Consider the following 22,511-nt stretch of genomic DNA (forward strand, 5'->3'; position numbering starts at 1 on the left):
TTTGACTGGTCCTCTTTGCTGCACATACACAAAGGGGTGGGGATGCTCATGACATCATTGACCTAATAGGGCCATATCAGGTTAAAGATGTCATGGGTTTCCCCACTTGTGTCCCAAGCATCCTCTGCACATGGCTTATTGGTCTGGCATCAACAGCTGCCTTCCAGGTTCAAAGCAAATCCAAGCTCATCCCTAATAGGTCCAAACAACATTTGACAGGTCCTCTTTGCCGCATGTACACAAAGGGTTGGGGGATGCTCGTGGCATAATTTGACCTAATAGGGCTAGATTAGATAATGATATCATACGTTTCTATACTTGTGTCCCAAGCATCCCCTGCCCATTGCTTATTGGCCTGGAACCAACGGCTGCCTTGCAGGTTCAGAGTAAACCCAAACTCATCCCTAATGGCTCCAAGCAACATTTGACAGGTCCTCTTTGCTGCACGTACACAAAGAGTTAGGGGGTGCTCGTGACATCATTGACCTAATATGGCTATATGGATGCTCATGACATCATCGACCTAATAGGGCCATATCAGGTTAATGATGTCATAAGTTTCTCTGCTTGTGTCCCAAGCATCCCCTAAGCATGGCTTATTGGTCTGGCACCAACGGCTGCCTTCCAGCTTCAGAGCAAACCCAAGCTCCTCCTTAGCGGTTCCAAGCAACGTTTGACTGGTCCTCTTTGCTGCACGTACACAAGGGGTTGAGGGATGCTTGTGACATCATTGACCTAATAGGACAATATCAGATAACCATGTCATAAGTTTCCCCACTTGTGTCCCAAGCATCCCCTGTGCATGGTTTATTGACTGGCACCAACAGCTGCCTTTTAGGTTCAGAGCAAACCCAAGCTCCTCCCTAGCGGTTCCAAGCAACATTTGACTGGTCCTCTTTGCTGCACGTACACAAGGGGTTGAGGGATGCTTGTGACATCATTCACCTAATAGGACCATATCAGATAACCATGTCATAAGTTTCCATACTTGTGTTACAAGCATCCCCCTGCCCATTGCTTATTGGCCAGGAACCAACTGCTGCCTTCCTGGTTCAGAGCAAACCCAAGCTCATCCCTAGCAGCTCCAAGTAAAATTTATCAAGTCCTCTTTGCTGCACGTACAAAAAGGGTTGGGGGATTCTTGTGACATCCTTAAGCCAATGTGGTCACAGCCACATCCGGTCAATGACGACACGAGCATCCCTACCCTTTGGTGTACATGCATTTGCAGTGCAGAGAATCAATCGCCTGCAGCTTATTAGCCCAGCACAGCTACCTTCCAGGTTTCGACCAAAACCAAGCTCATTTCTGGTGGCTCCAAGAAATGCCCGACAGGTCCTCTTTTGCTGCACGTACACAAATGTTTGGGGTTGCTTGTGACATTAAGCTAATATGTCCACATGGCCATATCAGGTTAATGACGTTAACCACGTTCGATCAGTGATGTCACAAACATCCCTATGCCTTCGTGTATGTGCCGTCACCAGACAGGGAATCCCTCACTTGCAGCTTATTGTCCCAGCATAGCTGCCTTCCGGGTCCTGACCGAACCCAAGCTCATCCCTAGTAGCCACCATTGGAACTGTCAACGCACAAGCCCAACTGAAAGATAGAGAGAGTGTTGTCACCCTATGACAGGAAATGCTTCCTGAAGGACCTTAAAGGGTTTGTAAAGGTTAGTTTTTTTATTTTCTATATAGGTTCCTTTAAGCTAGTGCATTGTTGGTTCACTTACCTTTTTCCTTCGATTTCCCTTCTAAAAGTTTTTTTTCTTTGTTTTCTTTGTCTGAATTTCTCACTTCCTGTTCCTCCTCAGTAAGCTGTTCTGGCTGACTAAACACCGCTCGGATGATGGTGTGAAGTTTACTGAGGAGAAACAGGAAGTGAGAAATTCAGACAAAGAAAATAAACATTTAGAAGGGAAATCGAAGGAAAAAGTACGTGAACCAACAATGCACCAGCTTAAAGGAACCTAGTTAGAAAATAAAAAACTAACCTTTACAACCCCTTTAATGGCAGGATCACCAGATTTTATTTTCATTAAAAAAAAATGCAATTTTAAAAATATTGAAAATCATTTTTGAAATATTAACATGCTAAAGCCTATATATGAGTGATCAAGCATACGGTATATCTAACTTAAAGCGATTGTTAAAGGATTGATGTTTATTTTTTTTAAATATCAAACATGTTATACTTTTCTGCTCTGTGTAATAGTTTTGCACAGAGCCCCGAATCTTATCTTCTGTGGTCCCCCGCTGAGGTTCCTGCCCCCCCCCCCCCCCACCTGAGTGCCCTCATAGTAAGCCGTTTGTTATGGGGGCATGCTCTCAAGACAGCTCTGTGTCCATTGACACAGAAAGAACGGTTTGGCCCTCCTCTCTGGGGGTTGGCCCTGCCCACCTCCTCTCTGACTTTGATTGACAGTTGCGGGAGCCAATACCTCCCCCACTGCTGTCTCTTAGCCATTGAGGAGGAAGAGAGCCGAGAAAGCCCCTGCTCTTGTGCACACCGCAGGATCAAGATCAGGCTCAGGTAAGTATAAGGGGTGCTGCATGCAGAATTTTTTCTCCTGAATGCATTCCTTAAAGGTAAGACACCTTTAGCCTTTAACCACTTCAGCCCCGAAAGGATTTGCCCCCTTAATGACCAGAGCATTTTTTGTGATACGGCACTGCGTCGCTTTAACTGACAATCGTGTGACACTGTACTCAAATAAAATTGATGTCCTTTTTTTTTCACCACAGATAGAGCTTTCTTTTGGTGGTATTTGATCACCTCTGCGGTTTTAATTGTTTACAATATAAACAAAAAAAAGAGCGAAAAATTTGAAAAAACAAAAGTTTTTACTTTCTGCAAAAAAAAAAAAAAAAAAAATGTCAAAAAACTAATTTATTCATCAATTTAGGCCAATATGTATTCTGCTACATATTTAATAAGCGAATATTGATTGGTTTGAGCAAAAGTTATAGTGTTTACAAAATAGAGGATAGATTTATGGCATTTTTATTATTTATTTTTACTAGTAATGGCGGTGATCAGTGAATTTTAGCAGGACTGTGACATTGCGGCAGACAGGTCTGACACCTGACATTTTTGACACTTTTTTGGGACACAGTGACATTATTAGTGATCAGTTCTAAAAATATGCACTGTTATAGTACTAATGATACTGGCAGGGAAGGGGTTAACATCAGGGGCGATCAAAGGGGTTAACTGTGTTCCCTCACTGTGTGTTCTAACTGTATGGGGGATGGGCTCACTGGGACAACACACAGATCAGTCATCCTGCAAAGTCAGGATCTGCATGATCCCCCCTGTCAGAACGCAGATCTGCCTCGTTAACACAGACAGATCCCCGTTCTGTCACTGCGGGGGGGAATGATCATGGGTGGCCAGCAGACATCAAGTCCTCTGGACCCTCCGATTAGCTCTCCCTGCTGGCCAATATGAGCACACGCGCCCACAGATCGCTGTGTACGAGCCTAAGGTACACTACAGGGATTTGCGCAGCCGAGCCAACCTTACACTGCGGTGGCTGGTCGGCAAGTGGTCAAAACCACTTGAAGCCACCCATTCACACTGAATACGACTTTTAAATCGCGCAAACTTCACTTGAAACCACACGATTTCAAAGCCGCAGATCAGTGCGACTTCAGGTGACACTTGGCTGACATCTGTGCAACTTCATGCACAGATGTCTATGCAAGTTGCACCTGAAATTGCAAAAAAAAATAAAAAATAGCGCAGGGACTTTTTTTAATATCTGTGCGGCACTGCAAAGACAGTTTTGAACAGTTTCATCGCTGGCAATAGGGTGCGATTTGTCATGCGATTTGAACCTGTCTGTATGAACGAGGGTTAATGTAAATCAGGCAATTTGGGCAGCAGAGTTGGTTTGGAACCCCCTAGCAGGGCCGGTGCTACCACTAGGCAAATGAGGCAGCCGCCTAGGGTGCACTGCTGCCTAGGGTGCCCAACCACTGGTGTCGCTACTCTCTTCTCTTTGCAGCAAGCAATCAAGTCTCAGGATCAGCAGGCAGCCGCCGCTCTGTTCGCACATAGTGTCAGAGGCACATTGGTGGCGGAGGACTGTGTCCAGACTCTCGAATGAATGGAAGCAATCAAACAAGGGCACTGGTGAGGCTGCATTTGATGGGCCCTGGTGAGGCTGTATTGATGGGAGCTGGTGAGGCTGCATTTGATGGGCACTGGTGAGGCTGCATTTGATGGGCGCTGGTGAGGCTGAATTTGATGGGCGCTAGAGAGGCTGCATTTAAAGGGCGCTGGTGAGGCTGAATTTGAAGGGCGCTGGTGAGGCTGAATTTGAAAGGCGCTGGTGAGGCTGAATTTGAAGGGCGCTGGTGAGGCTGAATTTGAAAGGCCCTGGTGAGGCTGAATTTGATGGGCCCTGGTGAGGCTGATTTTGATGGGCCCTGGTGAGGCTGAATTTGATGGGCCCTGGTGAGGCTGAATTTGATGGGCCCTGGTGAGGCTGAATTTGATGGGCCCTGGTGAGGCTGCATTTAATGGGCGCTGGTTAGGCTGCATTTAATGGGCCCTGGTGAGGCTGCATTTGATGGGCCCTGGTGAGGCTGAATTTGATGGGCGCTGGTGAGGCTGAATTTTAAGGCCCTGGTGAGGCTGCATTTGATGGGCGCTGGCGAGGCTGCATTTGATGGGCGCTGGCGAGGCTGCATTTGATGGGTGCTGGCGAGGCTGCATTTGATGGGCGCTGGCGAGGCTGCATTTGATGGGCCCTGGTGAGGCTGCATTTGATGGGCCCTGGTGAGGCTGCAATTGATGGGCGCTGGTGAGGCTGTATTGATGGGTGCTGGTGAGGCTGTATTGATGGGCGCTGGTGAGGCTGAATTTGAAGGGCGCTGGTGAGGCTGAATTTGAAGGGCGCTTCATTAAAAAGATGGGGTATACATGGGCAGGGCAAAGGGGCTGTAGTCAGAGGTGAAGCTGGAGTGGGGCGGCAAAATGAGGTTTCGCCTAGAGTGTCAAAAATCCTTGCACCAGCCCTGGCCCGCAGTCAGCACACAATCTGCATGGGGTTTGCATGCTCTCTTTGTGCTTGCGTGGGTTTTCCTCCGGGTACTCCAGTTTCCTCCCACACTTTAAAGACATGTTGCAGGGTAATTGTCTCCTGTCAAAGTTGCCCCTAGTATGTGTACGAATGCATGAGAGAAAAGGAACGTTAGATTGTAAGCTCCTTGAGATCTGTGAATGCGCAGTATGCAAATGATCTGCGACCCAAAAAAAAAATACCTGTAATAAATAGCTAAAAGCTCGATACAAAGCGGCAAGTGAGCGCAATTAGAAAGTAATCTTTCAGCGCGCGTTAGTCGAAAGGCTCCAAAAGTAATTCACAGTCATTCTCGGTGGAGATACCCCAAACACCCACTGACACATCATCCATCCAGCGCGCTAAAATATCCACTTTTCAAAGCTTGACGTTGTGCGTCAAAGCGAGCAGAGGACCATAAATCACGCACCGAGCTGCCCTGGTCATCTCCACCACGACATGACCCCATCCACCAACCATCATTTATAAGTTTAAAAAAAAAAAAAAGGCAGCTCTTTCATTCCGGCAGATTGGCCATGCCACATTTGCTGCAACAGTTTGGAGCAAGAGGCCTTTTTCGAGACAGTAAATTTATCGTCTACGAACCTTGAAGGATGACATCAATGCAAAGTGACTCTCATTCCGAATTCAGGGCGGATGGGACTCCTGCCCATCCCTCATTAGTCTCCTTGGACGGCGGTTGATGGTGTGCCGTCACTGCTCGGTATATAAGAGGTGACACCTAAATGATAAGGCACTGGCCATCACCGAGAGTTCCTGAACCTACAAGACGCCGAGTTTTCCTGAAGCCATGTCCAAGCTTTTCTTCTGCTGCCTAATCCTTGTCGGCTCGTTCTGCTCCTTTCGGTCGTTGCCCATCATCGTCCCCGGTAAGGGATCCCTCCGCCTGTCAGGTAAGAATTAACAAATGGAACATTTATTTATTTATTTTTTTTAAAAGTCTTCTGCTTCGTAGGCTAAACTCTTTTTTTTTTTTTTTCGACTTCAAGGTTAAAAAGTAAAAAAAGACTTAGTTTGGCAGCCAAAACGCGCGTTCGATGAGTGATTAGAGAGAGCGGGTCAAATGGATTTTAAATGCCGAAGTTCAGGAATAGACGAGAGAGCGCGTTCATTAAAAGACATCCATTAGCGGCACAATCGGAAATTAGAATTACATTGTGTTCCCTTACAGGGAGCAAATAATTGCCGCGAATATTAAATGGCATTAATAACGCACCGGCGCTTTTATGCAAATGTTACAAGAGGAGAACGATGTATATTATCGGAAATCCCCCCCCCCCCGTTCGCTTACCCTTTTAAGTCACCTTCAGATCTGATAGGACATTATCATTTTAATTGCAGCTGTTACAATGTATTCACACATTTATTCCATGACTTCCAGAGAGCAGTAGAAATCACTGATGGGGTATATTTGGTGCACTTTGTTTTAAAGCCCACCTACCGGCAAAACCGTACTTAGAGAAAAAATACCCACCCTGTACAAATGTGATCGTTGTTGTGTCATGATTGGGAATTACAGAGACTCAGATTATAAACAGTCTGAGCAAAGAAAGGTTATCGCCCAATTTTTTTTTTTTCTTAAGAATCTGTGTGCTGTGTGTCATGGGAGGTCATGATCTGATTGGTGGCCTCCAGTGGAGTCAGGTCACCAAAAACTGATATTTCAAAGTTGGGTAGATGCTGGAAAGATAAACCCCTTAGCAGTCTCTTCTATATGTGAGATCCCTGTGCTGAGTTCCCGGGTCTGTATACCTGTGGTGCCCATTATGAGAGGTTCCCACCATCCCTGTGCTGAGTTACCGGGTCTGTACACCTGCTGTGCCCATTATGAGGGTTGCCAACCACCCCTGTGCTGAGTTTCCGGGTCTGTACATCTGCTATGCTCCTTATAAGGGATCTCACCATCCCTGTGCTGAGTTCCTGAGTCTCTACACCTGCTGTGCCTGAGGGGTTCCCACCATCCCTGTGCTGAGTTACCGGGTCTGTACACATGCTGTGCCCATTATGAGGGGTGCCAACCACCCCTGTGCTTAGTTCCTTACTTCCTGGGTCTGAACACCTGCTGTGCCCATTATGATGGGTTCCCACCACCCCTGTGCTGATTTCCTGGGTCTGTACACCTGCTGTGCCCATTGGGAGGGGTTCCCACCATCCCTGTGCTGAGTTCCCGGGTCTGCACACCTGCTGTGCATATTATGAGGGGTTCCCTTCATCCATGTGCTTAGTTTCCAGGTCTGTACACATGTGGTGCCGCTTATGATTAATGAGTGGTTTCCACCATCCATGAATTGAGTTCTGGGGTCTGCACACCTGCTGAGCCTTATATGAGGGGTTTCACTTTCCACCATTCCTTCTCTGAGCTCCCAGGTCTGTATACCTGCTGTGTCCGTTATAAGGTGTTCCCACCATCCCTGCATTGAGTTTCTGGGTCTGCACACCTGCTGTGCCAATTATGAGGAGCTCCCGGGTCTGTAAACCTTCTGTTCCCATTATAAGGGGTCCACCATCCCTGAGCTGAGTTCCCAGGTCTGTACACCTGCTGTGCCCATTATGAGGAGTTCCCACCATCCCTGCATTGAGTTTCTGGGTCTGCACACCTAGTGTGTCCATTATGAGGAGCTCCCAGGTCTGTATACCTGCTGTGCCCATTATACGGTGTCCCCACCATCCTTGCATTGAGTGTCTGGGTCTGCACACCTGCTGTGCCCATTATGAGGAGCTCCTGGGTCTGTACACCTTCTGTTCCCATTATAAGGGGTCCACCATCCCTGAGCTGAGTTCCCGGGTCTGTACACCAGCTGCGCCCATTATGAAGGGTTCCCACCCTCCATGTGCTTATTTTCCAGGTCTGTACACATGTGGTGCTGCTTATGATTAATGAGGGGTTTCCACCATCCATAAGTTGAATTTCGGGTACCTGTAAACCTTTTGTGCCCATTATGAGGGTTTCCCACCATCCTTGTCCTGGGTTCTCAGGTCTGTACACCTGCTGTGCCCATTATGAGGGGTTCCCACCATCTCTGAGCTGAGCTCCTGGGTCTGTACACCTTCTGTGCCCATTATGAGGGGTTCCCACCATCCTTGTGCTGGGTTGCCAGGTCTGTACACCTGCTCCACTCCACTAACACCAATGATGGGGCACTATTCCTCCCACTGACACAAATGAAAAGGGCACAATTCCGTCTATTAACACCAATGATGGGGAAGAAGTCCCTGCCTTGATACCAATGATGGGGCACTATTCCTCCCACTGACACCAAATTTAGGGCATTGTTTACTCCCACCGGACGCCAGCCCATTTTCTCATCCCACTGGCCACAGCCCGGCCTCCCCTAAAGTCTCAAGGAAAGTAAACTTGCCCTTTGTTCAAAAAGTTTGGAGATCAATGATCTAGGAGGCTGGAAGTGACGTCATGACATCACTTACAGTTTAGGACAGATGTAAGCACAGTTTTGCTTTTTTCAATGTTTCTATGTTTTTTTTTTGATCGCATGCTTATCCAGGGTAGAGGAGAGATCTGGGGACTGTAAGACCCCAGATATCTCCATAAAGAGGACCTGTCATGCTTTATTGTTAATCACAAGGGATGTTTACATTTCTTATGATAGCAATAAAAGTGATAAAAAATAAATAAAAAAAAAGGTACAGTGTAAAAAATGTTTTTTATATAATAAATAAAAAAAAAAAAAAAATATATATATATATATATATATATATATATATATATATTTTTTTTTTTTTTTAGTATATATATTTAAGTGCCCTGTTTCCGGATTTGCACACACATATGCAAATGATGTTCATACTACACATGTGAGGTATCACCGCAAAAGTTATAGCAAAAGCAAAAATTCTATCTGTAACTCTAAACAGGTAACCTGTAAAAATTGTTAAAGCGTTGACTATGGAAACTTTTTAATTCTTGCACTTTGTCGCCATTTCACGAGCATGTGCAATTTTAAAGCATGACGTGTTAGGCATCCATTTACTCGGCATGTCATGATCTTTTATATGTTACCAAATAATTGGGTTATAGTATATTGTGTTTTTTTGCATTAAAATTCATTATTTTGTACCGAAGAAAATTGCGTTTGAAAACCGATGTGCAAATTTAATGTGACATGGAAAATTTGAACGGCCGCCATTTTATGCTCTTCTAAAAAGAACATATATAATATTTGGAGGGGGTTCCAAGTCATTTTCTACAAAAAAAAAAAATGAAACTGATTTTTACTTGTAAACAAAAAAATGTCGGAAAAGGTCTGGTCTTAAAGAGGTTAAAGCTGAACGCCGAGATAAAAATATATAATCTAAATCCATTCATCTTGTGTCTTCTTCTTGAAGTCTTCTCTGTGATCTTTGTGTATTTCTTCCAGATCTGTGCAGTAATCCAGTGTGAGACTTCCTGTAATAAAGACCACTTCTGCTGTCTCTCCTTGTGTAGGGGGACTGGTCTTGTCTTCGCCCCCTTCTGCGGTGGGTGGAGCCTGCTGGGCCCCTCCCACTGCTCTGTGATCGCCTTGTGCAGGGTGACTGGTCTTGTTTCCTCCCCTTCTGCGGTGGGTGGAGCCTGCTGGGACCCTCCCACTGCTCTGCAATCGCCTTGTGCAGGTTGACTGGTCTTGTCTCCGCCCCCTTCTGCGGTGGGTGGAGCCTGCTGGGCCCCTCCCACTGCTCTGCGATCGCCTTGTGCAGGGTGACTGGTCTTGTCTCCGCCCCCTTCTGTGGTGGGTGAAGCCTGCTGGGCCCCTCCCACTGCTCTGCGATCGCCTTGTGCAGGGTGACTGGTCTTGTTTCCTCCCCTTCTGCGGTGGGTGGGGCCTGCTGGGCCCCTCCCACTGCTCTGCGATCGCCTTGTGCAGGTTGACTGGTCTTGTCTCCGCCCCCTTCTGCGGTGGGTGGAGCCTGCTGGGCCCCTCCCACTGCTCTGCGATCGCCTTGTGCAGGGTGACTGGTCTTGTCTCCGCCCCCTTCTGTGGTGAGTGGAGCCTGCTGGGCCCCTCCAACTGCTCTGCGATCGCCTTGTGCAGGGTGACTGGTCTGGTCTCCTCCCTCTCCTGTAGTTTTCTGTAGTGGGTGGAGCCTTATGCGCCCCCCCCCCCAGCTCAATGCGCACGCTCTGTACAGCCCAGTGATGATTGCACTGTCACTTTTACAAGGAAATATCTGAGTTTGCAAAAGGCATCCGGCGCTCACAGAATCGATTTATATCATTTGCGGATATTGGGAAATCTATTTAAATGAAAGTTCTTGTGCCTGGAGCTCAGCTTTAAAATTCAAAGTGAGTTTTGATTGGTTCCTAGGGTGGCTGCAATTTTATAGTGACATTGAAAGACCGGGGGGTCAATTCTGGCATTCCTCTCCCACGTGTAAAAAATCTTTTTCTTTTCTTTTTTTTTGCTAGGAAATTACTCAGAACCCCCAAACATTATATATATTTTATTTTAGCAGAGACCCTAGGGTCTTTGCAATTTTATATGTCACACGATATTTGCGCAGCAATTTTTCGAACACTATTTTTTGGGGGGAAAAAAACATTTTTAAAAAAAATGTTTCATGAATTAAAAAAAAAATACAAAACACAATATTTACCCCTTTTTTTTGTATAATGTGAAAGATGATGTTACCCCCAGTAAATAGATACCCAACATGTCACACTTTAAAATTGCGCGCACTTGTAAAATGGTGCCAAACTTCGCTACTTAAAAAAATCTCCATAGGCTACGCTTTAAAATTTTGTACTGGGTACCAGTTTAGAGTTACAGAGGAGATCTAGTGCTAGAATTATTGCTCTTGCTCAAACGATCGCAGCGATACCCATAGCTCCCAAATGTCCCCGATTGTAAGGGACTGTCCCTGATTTGGAGCAATGTCCCTCTGTCCCTCATCACTCCTCATTTGTCCTTCATTTTGGTCTGATCCATATAGATATATAAAAAATGCAATTTTTATCTTTCAAAAAGTGTTTCCCAGCGCTAAACCTTTCATCTGATTTCTAAATTGCTGCATTTGTAAATTCCAAAAGCCGATATAAAGGAATAGTAGTGGTAAAAAAAAAAAAAAAAAGGATTTGTTGGTTTAACCAATCTTGTTTTTTTTCTACAATTCTCCTTTAAGGGGGCGTGACAAGGGGTGTGTCCTGTGCCTGCATACTTTTGCTGATAGGTGTTCCTTATTCCCATCTCAAAAAGTTGGGAGGTGTGGATACCTCACATGAGTTCTTTACTGTAAGAGCGGCAAGGATGTGGAATTCCCTTCCACAGGCGGTGGTCTCAGCGAGAGGCATCGATAGTTTCAAGAAACTATTAGATAAGCACCTGAACGACCGCAACATACAGGGATATACAATGTAATACTGACATATAATCACACATATAGGTTGGACTTGATGGACTTGTGTCTTTTTTCAACCTCACCTGCTATGTAACTATGTATATGTGTAGTTTGAATGCTGTTTAATTATGCGGGCGCGACCTACGTATGATTTCACTCTGCAGACGAGCTCGAGGAGATGGGGCGCTTTAAATCTTTTTTTTTTTTTTTTTGCTGTTTAATGTATTATTTATTTATTTTCTTATTTTACACTTTCCCTTTATTTAAAAAAGAAACAAGTCCATCAAGTCCAACCTATGTGTTTGATTATATATCAGTATTACATTGTTGCGTTCGTTCAGTTGCTTATCTAATCGTTTGTTTTTTTGTTTTTTTTACAGTTGGTGGTACCCTGCTGAGACCACCGCCTGTGGAAGGGAATTCCACATCCTTGGCAAAGAAATGTAAACATCCCTTGTAATAGGAATAAGACATGTCAGGTCCTCTTTACGGAGAGATCTGGGGTCTAGAAGTCCCCACATCTCTCATCCAAGCTGGAAAGCCTGAGATAATTAAAAAAAAAAAGAAAAAAAGAAATCGATCACAGGCTTCCCAGCAAAGAAAACGTCATCTGCCGCCGCCGGAAGTGACGTGATGACGTCGCTTCTGGCCTCCGAGGGGGTCAAAGAGCTGGCCGGGGACCATCCACGGCCAGCTCTATGGTAAACTGCTGGCGAATTTATTCTCTGGCTCCCCGTTTGCGCAGGCGAGCTTGGAAAAGCACCGGAGGGCAGTGGGAGGGGACCATCCACGGCCAGCTCTATGGTAAACTGCCGCCGCTGGCGAATTCATTGTCTGGCTCCCCGTTCGCGCGGGCGAGCTTGGAGAAGCAGTGGAAGGCAGCTGGAGGGGATGTAAAAGCAATCAAGCGGCTAAACAGCCGTTAAGATGGCTTTTTCTTGTAAGGGAAACACCTTCTGAAAAAAAAAAAAAAGATATCTGAATGATGCCTTCAGCTGTACCCATCATTCAGATATCTCCACTCAAAGTCCAGGATGTCATATGACTTCCTATGGGCGGGAAGTGGTTAAAGCGGGAGTCCTCCGGGAGTTCCGCCGTTTTTTTGTTTTTTTTAAAAGCCAGCAGCTACAAATACTGCAGCTGCTGACTTTTAAAATAGTGACACTTACCCGCCCAGCGCGCCCGCGATGTCGTCACTGAAGCCGATCTCTCGATCGTCTCTCGGGTGCTGCCGCCGCCATCTTGGGTATGGGAATCAGGAAGTGGAGCCTTTCGGCTTCATTTCCCGGTTCCCTACTGCGCATGCGCGAGTCGCGCTGCGCAATAAGGATGGACCCGCTGCCTCTGGGATCTGTGTGTTTCCCAGCAGGCAGCGGGGGACTTTCGGAAAGGGGCGTAGTCTACGCACCTTTCCGCAGAGAGCCATCCCGGAAGTGGGTGCAGATACCTGTGCTGTACAGGTACCTGCACCCCCCTCCCCCCTGAAAGGTGCCAATTGTGGCGCCGGAGGGGGGAGGATTCCAATGAGCGGAAGGTCCACTTTAGGGTGGACCTCCACTTTAAATACATTTGGAATTGTAGAAGGAATCTTCTACCTCCCCTCCCACAACTAGCAGACTGGGAAACATTGCAATGTATTAGAGGAGCATCTATAAGGCGTATAAACCCATAGGGGGCGATACCTCCCAACTTTTTTTTAGATGGGAATGAGGGACATCTATCAGCAAAAGTATGCAGGCATAGGACACACCCCCTTGCCACACCCCCCTAAAGGAGAATTGTACAAAAAAAACAACAAGATTTGTTAAACCCACAAGTGCTTTTTTTTTACCACTATTATTTCTTTATATTGGCTTTTGGAATTCACAAATGCAGCAATTTAGAAATCAGATGAAAGATTTAGCCATAGCTCCCAACTGTCCTTGATTTTGAGGGACTGTCCCTGATTTGGAGCAACGTCCCTCTTTCCCCCATCCCCCCTCATTTTGCTCTGATCTATATAATTGTATATAAAATGCACTTTTTATCTTTCAAAAAGTGTTTACCAGTGCTAAACCTTTCATTCGATTTTTAAATAGCCGCATTTGTACATTTTAAAAGCCAATATAAAGGAATAGTAGCGGTAAAAAAGCCCTTGTGTAGTTAACCTTTTTTTGGGTTAATTCTCCTTTAAAGGGGGGTGTGGCAGGGGGCGTGTCCCATGCCTACATACATTTACAGGTAGGTGTCCCTCATTCCCATCTCAAAATGTTGGGAGGTATGGATTAGCACAGGAAAACCCTTCTTGATAGATAAAAAGTGCATTTTATATACAACTATATGGATCAGACCAAAATGAGGGACAAATGAGGGGGAATGAGGGACAGATCAGGGACAGTTGTGCGCTAGGGGTGATTTACTAAACCCGGAGAGTGCAAAATCTGGTGCAGCTGTGCATGGTAGCCAATCAGCTTCCAGGTTTTATTGTCAAAGCTTCATTGAACAAGCTGGAGTTAAAGCTGATTGGCTCCCACGCACAGCCGCACCAGATTTTGCACTCTCTCCCCCCATGACGCCCGTGGCCTATATTCCATGTGATGTACTGCCTACAGTAATCAACGCTCATATTTCTTTAGTATATACATTTCTGAAGTTGATACATAGCAAAAAACATGTTTTTTTTTTTTTCCGGATGGAGTAGGGAAGGGTTGAAACATCTTTTGGTTTATCTTTTGCTGTTTGTGCCCCAGAAGGGAGATTTCCCTTCACTTCCTGTCCTCGAGACACAGCAGGAAATGAGCAGAACTCTCCCCGAAGTGGGGGAACTCCCCTTTTTAGGCCATGTTTTTACTAGCTTCAAAATCAGGCGATCCATAAGCGTTTTTTGAAAACTACACGAACACCTGTAAAGTGCCTGTAAATGCATGAAAAACACGCCAAACACACGCCAAAAACACGCCAGTAATACATCTTAACGCATTAGGTGAGTTAATGGGCGCTCCGATTTCTCTTTTTTACCCCCCATCAGAGTCGGCGATGGATTTCGGGGACTTGAAGAGCTGGGATGACGACACGCGTTTACTGCGGAATCTACCGATGTTTCTAGACAAGGAAGTAGAGAGAGATCCCGACGATGTTTTCAGCAAAGAAGGTAAGTGTGACTGGCTGGATACAGAGACAGGGCTGTGTATGGGTTGTAGCTTTGGGGTTTAACCACTTCAATACCGGGCACCTTCACCCCCTTCCTGCCCGGGCCAATTTTCAGCGCTGTCACGCTTTGAATGACAATTGCGCGGTCATGCAACGCTGTATCCATATGATATTTTTAGCATTTCTTTCATTCAAATAGAGCTTTCTTTTGGTGCTATTTAATTGCTACTGGGTTTTTTATTTTTTGCTAAATAAACGAATAAAGACCGAAAATTTAGAAAAAATAAAATAAAACTTTTTCATAGTTTGTTATAAAATTTTGGAAACAGGTAAATTTTCTTCACTGATGTCCGCTTATGAGGCTCCACTGATGGGCATCAATGGGCACTAATGGGCACCAATGAGAAGGCACTGATGAGGCTGCACTTGTAGGCACTGATAAGGAGGCACTTATGAGGCTGCATTCATGGGCACTGATGGGCACTGATGAGGCTGCACTGAGGCTAAACTGATAAGGAGGCACTGATGTGCACTGATGAGGCTGCACTGATGGGCATTCATGGGCACTGATGAGTCTGCACTAATGGGCACTGATGAGGCTGCACTGATGGGCACCAATGAGAAGGCACTGATGAGGCTGCACTTGTAGGCACTGATGAGGAGGCACTTATGAGGCTGCATTCATGGGCACTGATGAGGCTGCACTGAGGCTAAACTGATAAGGAGGCACTGATGGGCACCAATGAGAAGGCACTGATGAGGCTGCACTGATGGGCACCAATGAGAAGGCACTGATGAGCCTGCACTTGTAGGCACTGATGAGGAGGCACTTATGAGGCTGAATTGATGGGCACTGATGAGAAGGCACTGATAAGACTGCACTGATGGGCACTGATGAGGCTAAACTGATAAGGAGGCACTGATGGGCAATGATGAGGCTGCACTGGTGAGGCTAAACTAATAAGGAGGCACTGATGGGCATTCATGGGCACTGATGAGGCTAAACTGATAAGCAGGCACTGATGGGCATTCATGGGCACTGATGAGGCTGCACTGAGGCTAAACTGATAAGCAGGCACTGATGGGCATTCATGGGCACTGATGAGGTTGCACTGATGAGGCTGCCACGTTTTCTTCAAGTCAAACCTGAACACTTTAGCGGCGCACAGCAATTTTTTTTATAGCGTAAACTATGCATATATTTTGCTATTAAATAACATTTTTAATCATATGAAGTTAATAACAAGAGTCCCCCTTTACAGAGTCCACAGAGTTCCCCCTTTACATCTGAACTCGCAGAGTTCCCTTTCACTGTAAGGGAGAACTCTGCAGACTCTGATTTAAGGAAGAACTCTGGGGACTCTGACATAAGGGATGCTCTGGGAACCCTGAGAACTCTGATGTACGGAGAAGACTGATGTAAGGGGAAACACTCTAGCTTCTGATGTAAGGGGTGCTCTGAGAACCCTGATATACCTTACCTCACTCAGAGGCAGGAGAGAAAAGGGGGGGGGGAGACTTCAGTCACAGACAGGGATGGATGGTGAGCTCACTCACCTCTTGGCAGTTCTCATCCAGATGTATCTGAGGCTGCTGGACTTCAAATTTCTGTCCCCCGCTTTCCTTTTCTGAGGCACAGTGCTGGGGATTGGAGGGTGGGTAGACACAGAGGGGTAGGGGCGGGGGGAAGAGGTGCAGATCGAGCCCTCTCTCCTTTCCTGTCTGTGTGTTTGGGGGGGATTTGTTAGTGCTGGCTTTGGGCAGTGTGAAAGAGTGTAACAGACACCCTAAGTTTAGACAACTGCAGCCAGCAGCCCTGCTTGGAAGCCATAGTCCAGTCTAAATAATGTGTCCGGGTTTCAGGCAGTCTGAAACCTGGACACATGATTCCAAACCCAAACTGTCCGGGTAAATCCTGGACAGGTGCCAACCCTAGGCTGCACTAATGGGGACTGATGAGGCTGCACTGATGACGCACCAATGAGGAGGCACTGATGAGGCTGAACTGATAAGGAGGCACTGATGAGGAGGCACTTATGGGGACTGACTAGGCTGCACTGATGGGCATCAATCAGATGGCACTGATGAGGCTGAACTGATAAGGAGGCACTGATGAGGCTGAACTAATAAGGAGCCACTGATGAGGCTGAACTGATAAAGAGTCACTGATGGGCACCAATGAGGCCGCACTGATGATGCTGAACTGATAAGGAGGCACTGATGAGGCTACATTGATGAGGCACTGATGAGGCTGAACTGAAAAGGAGGCACTGATGAAGCTGCACTGATAAGGAGGCACTGATGAAGCTGCACTGATGAGGAGGCACTTATGGGCACTGATGAGGCTGCACTTATGGGCACTGATGAGGCTGCACTGAGAACCTATGGAATGAGATGCAGGCCTTCACAAACTCAGGACTCCACTCCAGACTTGCTCCTTTCATTCCATACAGACAACCAAGGTGTAGCCCATCTCCACTCAGTGAAAAGTCTGAAAATTAAAAGCACTCCAAAACTGAGCTCTTCTTTGTGTTTAATTAAAAAAAAAAAAAAAACTGCACGGATGTCTCCACCCGAAACCAAGCTTCCTCAATGAATTTCAGCACAGCTGGCTTTGTTCACAGGAATGGGGGAAGTGAAACAGCCAGTAGTGGTGAAACGCGTTGAGGAAGGTTGGTTTCAGGTGGAGACATCAATGCACAGTATAAAACACAAATAGGTGACTTCCTGCATCAATCCACCTCACCAACGTGCCCCAAATCCTCAAACAATATCTACCGATAGCAGCTCCAACCAAAAAGCATTCACTAATGCAAATAGAACTCAATAAACCAAAAAATGGACAGTATGCAGTCTTTTTTTTTTTTTTTTTTTAATTCCCCACTTTCCCCCCTTCATGACTAGGCCATTTTTTACTTTTAACTTTAACTGACAATTGCACGGGCGTGCGACGCTGTACCCAAATAAAATCCTGTCCCCCCCCCCACAAATAGAGCTTTCTTTTGGTGGTATTTGATCACCTCTGTGTTTTTATTTTTTATTTTTTGCGCTATAAACAAAAAAGACTTATTCTGCTATAAAACATATCCAATAAAAATAAAAAAATAAAAAAAAAAGTGTAAATTAAAAAAATAAAAAAATGTAAAAAAAATAAATAAAAGAGAGTGACAATTTGGAAATAAATAAATAAATAAATAAATAAATAAATAAATAAATATATATATATATATATATATATATTTTTTTTTTTTTTAACCTTTCTGCTATAAAGCATATCCAATAAAAAAAAAAAAATGTCAAAAAATATAATTTCTTCATCATCTGGCCAATATGTATTCTGCTGCATTTTTTGGTAAAAAAAATAAATAAAAATCCAATAAGCGTATATTGATTGGTTTGCGCAAAAGTTATAGCGTCCAAAAACTATGGGATATATTTATTGAACTTGTATTTATTTATTTAGTATTTTTTTTTTACTAGTAATGGCGGCAATCAGCGACCTTATATCGATACTGCGATATTGCGGCGGACAAATCGGACATTAAGTGACACTTTTTTGGGGGAACCAGTGACACCAATACAGTGATCAGTGCTAAAAATATACACTGTCACTGTACTAATGACACTGGCTGGAAAGGAGTTAAGATCCAGGGTGCCTAAAGGGTTAAATGTGTTCCTAGCCAGTGTTACTGCGTGTGCTACTTTTTTACTTCATATATAGATGAGCTTTGAACTCGTTCACACAGGCGCACTACAGCATACACCCCGTGCAAAGGGCCACGTTTACCCACATAGGGCGGCACAGTGGTGTAGTGGTTAGCACTCTCACCTAGCAGTAAATAGGGTCGCTGGTTCGAATCCCAACCATGGCACTACCTGCCTGGAGTTTGCATGTTCTCCCTGTGCCTGCGTGGGTTCCTCCGGGTACTCCAGTTTCCTCCCACACTCCAAAGACATGCAGGTAGGTTAATTGGCGTCTGTCCAAAATTGGCCCCAGTATATGAATGGGGACCTTGGATTGTGGGCTCCTTGAGGGTAGGGACTGATGTGAGTGTGCAATGTACAGGGATAGGGACAATTGTAGACACTCACTGGTGTCTTTATTCAACCTTACTATGAAACTTTGCAGGAAGTAAAAGACAGCACATCGCTGCTGTCAGAAGAGAGCCCTGTCTTTGTTTACCTACACCCCCAGATAGCAAGGATGACTTGCCACACATTTGTGGCAGTGTTGAATTGTAAGTCTGTTAACTTGCTGCACATTTTCACTGGCAAGTTGTAACTTGCAGAGCACTTTAAGCGCATGTTCTAGTGGACACTTTTCCAATTTGTAGAAAAATTTGCGTGGCAAGTCTCTAATAAGAGCAAAGTTGCAGTGGTGAGTCTACAGCAAGAGCTCTGCAAGTCTACAGCATGAAAATTCAGCCACAGTGCCCCCCTGTGGTAGGATGACTATATTGCACAACATAACTGAACCAGAACTTGCAGCAGACTTACAGAATGTCTGCAAAAAATAGTTGATCTGGAGTCGTGCATTGCAGACTTTCCTGCGATTGTGCAACAAACTTGTGAAGGACAGCAAGTCTAGCAATAGCTTAGCACGTCATTTTCAAACTTGCCGCTCAATTGCTTGTTATCTGGGACAGGGCTCTCTTCGTTAATGTTCGGAGCCGATCGTCTGGTGGCAGCGACCAATCAGCGGCCAGCACCTGCTGATTGGTTGCAGGGGTGCTCCCTAGACCGAGGCGTAGATCACGTGCTAGGTACGCCATCCTGCGCAGGAAAGCCGCCTTGCTGCTGTATATGTATAATATACGGTCGGCAAGCAGTTAAACACAAAGTTTAAGTTGTTGAGTGCAACATATTTTTTTTTTCCTTTTTTTTTTTTCTTCCTTCTTTTCTCCCTTTTTTAAATTTTTTTCACTTTTTATTTTCCACTTTTTTCACTTTATTTTTATAGACTCTGGGTTTATTTTAGACTAAACCAGAACATTCAACAATTCAAAAGTGGCTTCTGCATCTGTCCTTATGTCTCGTTGTATGTTGTATGTTACCTGCAGTTCTCCTTTGATGTGATCAATAGGGGTTGTACGTCCGTCTAACCCACAATGTTCCATTTTCAGGATTCGGTCTGGACGCCTATAACATGGACGACAAAGAGGTGAGTGACAGACGACTTCAACTAAACGTCCCTATCAGCACCAATTAACCAGAAATAAATCATTGTGTGCCAGCCGTAGCCTCAGAAATCAATAGGCGGTCAGACATCGTACAAATAATTGATGCGTTTCGGCAAACACATTGTGCATGCACGTGCAGAGCATGGGTGCATACACGAGCATGACCACCAACAGTCATTCACTTGTATGGCCAGCTCCCCACGCCACCTGCGGTTCCCAATGGGAGTTATATACATGAGCTATGAACTCGTTCACACGGGCACAATTACAGCGTACGCCCCGTGCAAAGGGCCGCGTTTACCCACATAGGGATGCACGGGTGTTTCATGCATCCCCCGTGCAGGCAGTCCCATTCATGTCAATTGGGACAAAGTGGCTGCATGGACACAGTCGCTGCTCCCAATTTGACATCCATGCGGGGATGGACACTCCCCCTTTCTCTGCAAAGGTGTGTAGGGACCGTTGGGAGAGAGGGGTGTGACCACTGCTAAGCTCTGCCAGTACAGACCACTGCATTGGGAGGGCAGGATACAGCATTTTCACTGAAAGAGAAGAGAGCGAATTTAAAGTATTTTGAAACGAAACGTTCTTCACAAATTGCAGAATGCAGGAGACAGGGCTATATATATATATATATATATATATATATATATATATATATATATATATATATATATATATTTTTTTTTTTTTTTTTACACATACGCAACTTTTTCTTTTTTGATTTGTGATATATATTACAAATCAAAGTAAAACAAAAATGTTTTTTTACTTTGATTTGTAATATATATCACAAATCAAAAAATAATAAGTTGTGTATGTAAAAAAAAACAAAAAACAAAAAAAAAAAATTATATATATATATATATATATATATATATCAAAAAATACATATACACATATCTATATATATATATATATAAAAAAAATGTTACTTTGATTTGTAATATTAAATCTATATTACAAATCAATAAAGCCAAAAAAAAAAAATTATATATATAGATATATCTATTTATATATATATATATATATATATTAGATAGAGATATATATATATAGAGAGAGATATAAATATAGATTGTGTATATATATATATATATATATATATATATATATATATAGATAGATAGATAGATAGATAGATAGATATATATCTATCTATTATTACTTTTTTTTCCTCTTCAAGTTGATTGATATTAATTCAAGCGGGACTTAATCAATTAAAAAATACTGCATTATGGCCACTAGATGAAGCTGACGATCATAAAGAAAAAAAAAAATTATTTGCTGTGATTATTGGCTCCATCTAGTAGCCATATTGTGGTATTTTCTGCTGCACACCTTCTGAATAACATTCGACCTTGAGGGAAAAATAGCCTAATAAGTTACATTTTGCCACTTTTTTGCACAGACCGAATGTACAAGCTTCAAGTTTCACAGGATGAATAGCTCTGTGAATTATTATTATTATTATTATTTTTTTTTTAAATGCACCCCCCTGTGCACAGGACCTCAATGAGTATATAGATTCCGATGGCCCAGTTCCCTTGGAACACATTAGCAGGCCCTTGATTTTTTTTTTTTTTTTTTATAGTTGTTTAGAGCTGATTTTTAATTCTGTATTTCCCACCTTTATAGGAGCTGTTTGACAAGCACCCCCGAATATCGCTGCTCAGCCGCCTGCAATCAAAAGACCGCAAACAATTCAAGAAGCGTGGTGGAAACCTGTCCGAATGTTTCTGGAAATACTGCGTCTGAATGCGGAGTGTGTAAACGCTTGGAATGTATTTCTAGAAAAAAATTCTCAGAGCCGTTTGTCTATGTAAATCAGGAAAAATGTAATGTTATTAAACTGTTATTCTACATACAGAATAAAGTGCATCAGGCAAACAGTGCATTATGGCCACTAGATGGAGCCGACAATCATAGTAAATAGGTTTTCCTATTAACGCCAGCTCCATCTACTGACCATAATGTGGTATTTTCTTGATTCGCTCTTCTGTATGAAATTTCACATGATGAATAGCTCTGAGAATAATCTTTATTTTTATTTTTATTTTTTTTATATTAATACATCCCATAATCTCTGCTTATTTTTACAACATTCCCCTACCCCATGTATATAGAAGAATGCCTCCTACAGGGCATCCGAGAACGCCTGAGAATGTGAAGCCGGACTTGCCAAAGAAGTAGATTATTTTTCATTCTGAGATGAAGAAGTATTTTATGTTTTGCGGATATTTGTTATGTTTTTTTTTTCTTTTCTTTTCTTTAAAAGTAATAGCTATTTAATAAAAACAGACACAATTGTATTGAACTTGAGTCCTTGTTTGAAGACTGTGTGAGTGCTTCAATGAGTTCCACAATTACAGCTGACCATGTAGTGAAATGCAAGGTCTACTTTAAATATTAGGCCTTCTCTCTCATCGTTAATTTGCTTTTTTTTTTTTTAATCTAAAAATAAATAAATGAATAAGCAAAAAAAATAAAGAAAAAAGATCAAAACAAAAACAAAGAGATCTTAAGGTTTGCTTAACCACTTCAGCCCCGAACCATTTGGCTGGCCAAAGACCGGAGCACTTTTTTGCGATTCGGCACTGCCCCGCTTTAATTGACAATTGCGCGGTCGTGCGACGTGGCTCCCAAACAAAATGGACGTCCTTTTTTTCTGACACAGTCCTGGGCACTGGATGACCTTGTCCCGGCACTGGTGGTAGAAACAGAAGTATGTGTGGCCAATGAACACTGTGAGGATGAATGGGAGGTGGGCACACTTT

General features: G+C 44.1%; 1 protein-coding gene across 1 annotated transcript; it reads left to right on the forward strand.

Annotated features, from left to right (window-relative positions):
* The first annotated feature begins 5,817 nt into the window (after window positions 1–5,817).
* UTS2 (urotensin 2) lies at window positions 5,818–22,051 on the forward strand. The gene is made up of 4 exons (XM_077456183.1): window positions 5,818–5,985; window positions 14,433–14,555; window positions 19,678–19,715; window positions 21,373–22,051. The coding sequence occupies exons 1-4, from the start codon at window positions 5,883–5,885 to the stop codon at window positions 21,490–21,492; spliced, it is 384 nt and encodes a 127-aa protein (XP_077312309.1). The 5' UTR covers window positions 5,818–5,882; the 3' UTR covers window positions 21,493–22,051.
* Window positions 22,052–22,511: the final 460 nt, after the last annotated feature.

The sequence above is a fragment of the Lithobates pipiens genome, unplaced genomic scaffold (assembly GCF_037356315.1).
Source record: "Lithobates pipiens isolate NorthernLeopardFrog02 unplaced genomic scaffold, aLitPip1_a1.2 Scaffold_27, whole genome shotgun sequence".
NCBI lineage: Eukaryota > Metazoa > Chordata > Amphibia > Anura > Ranidae > Lithobates > Lithobates pipiens.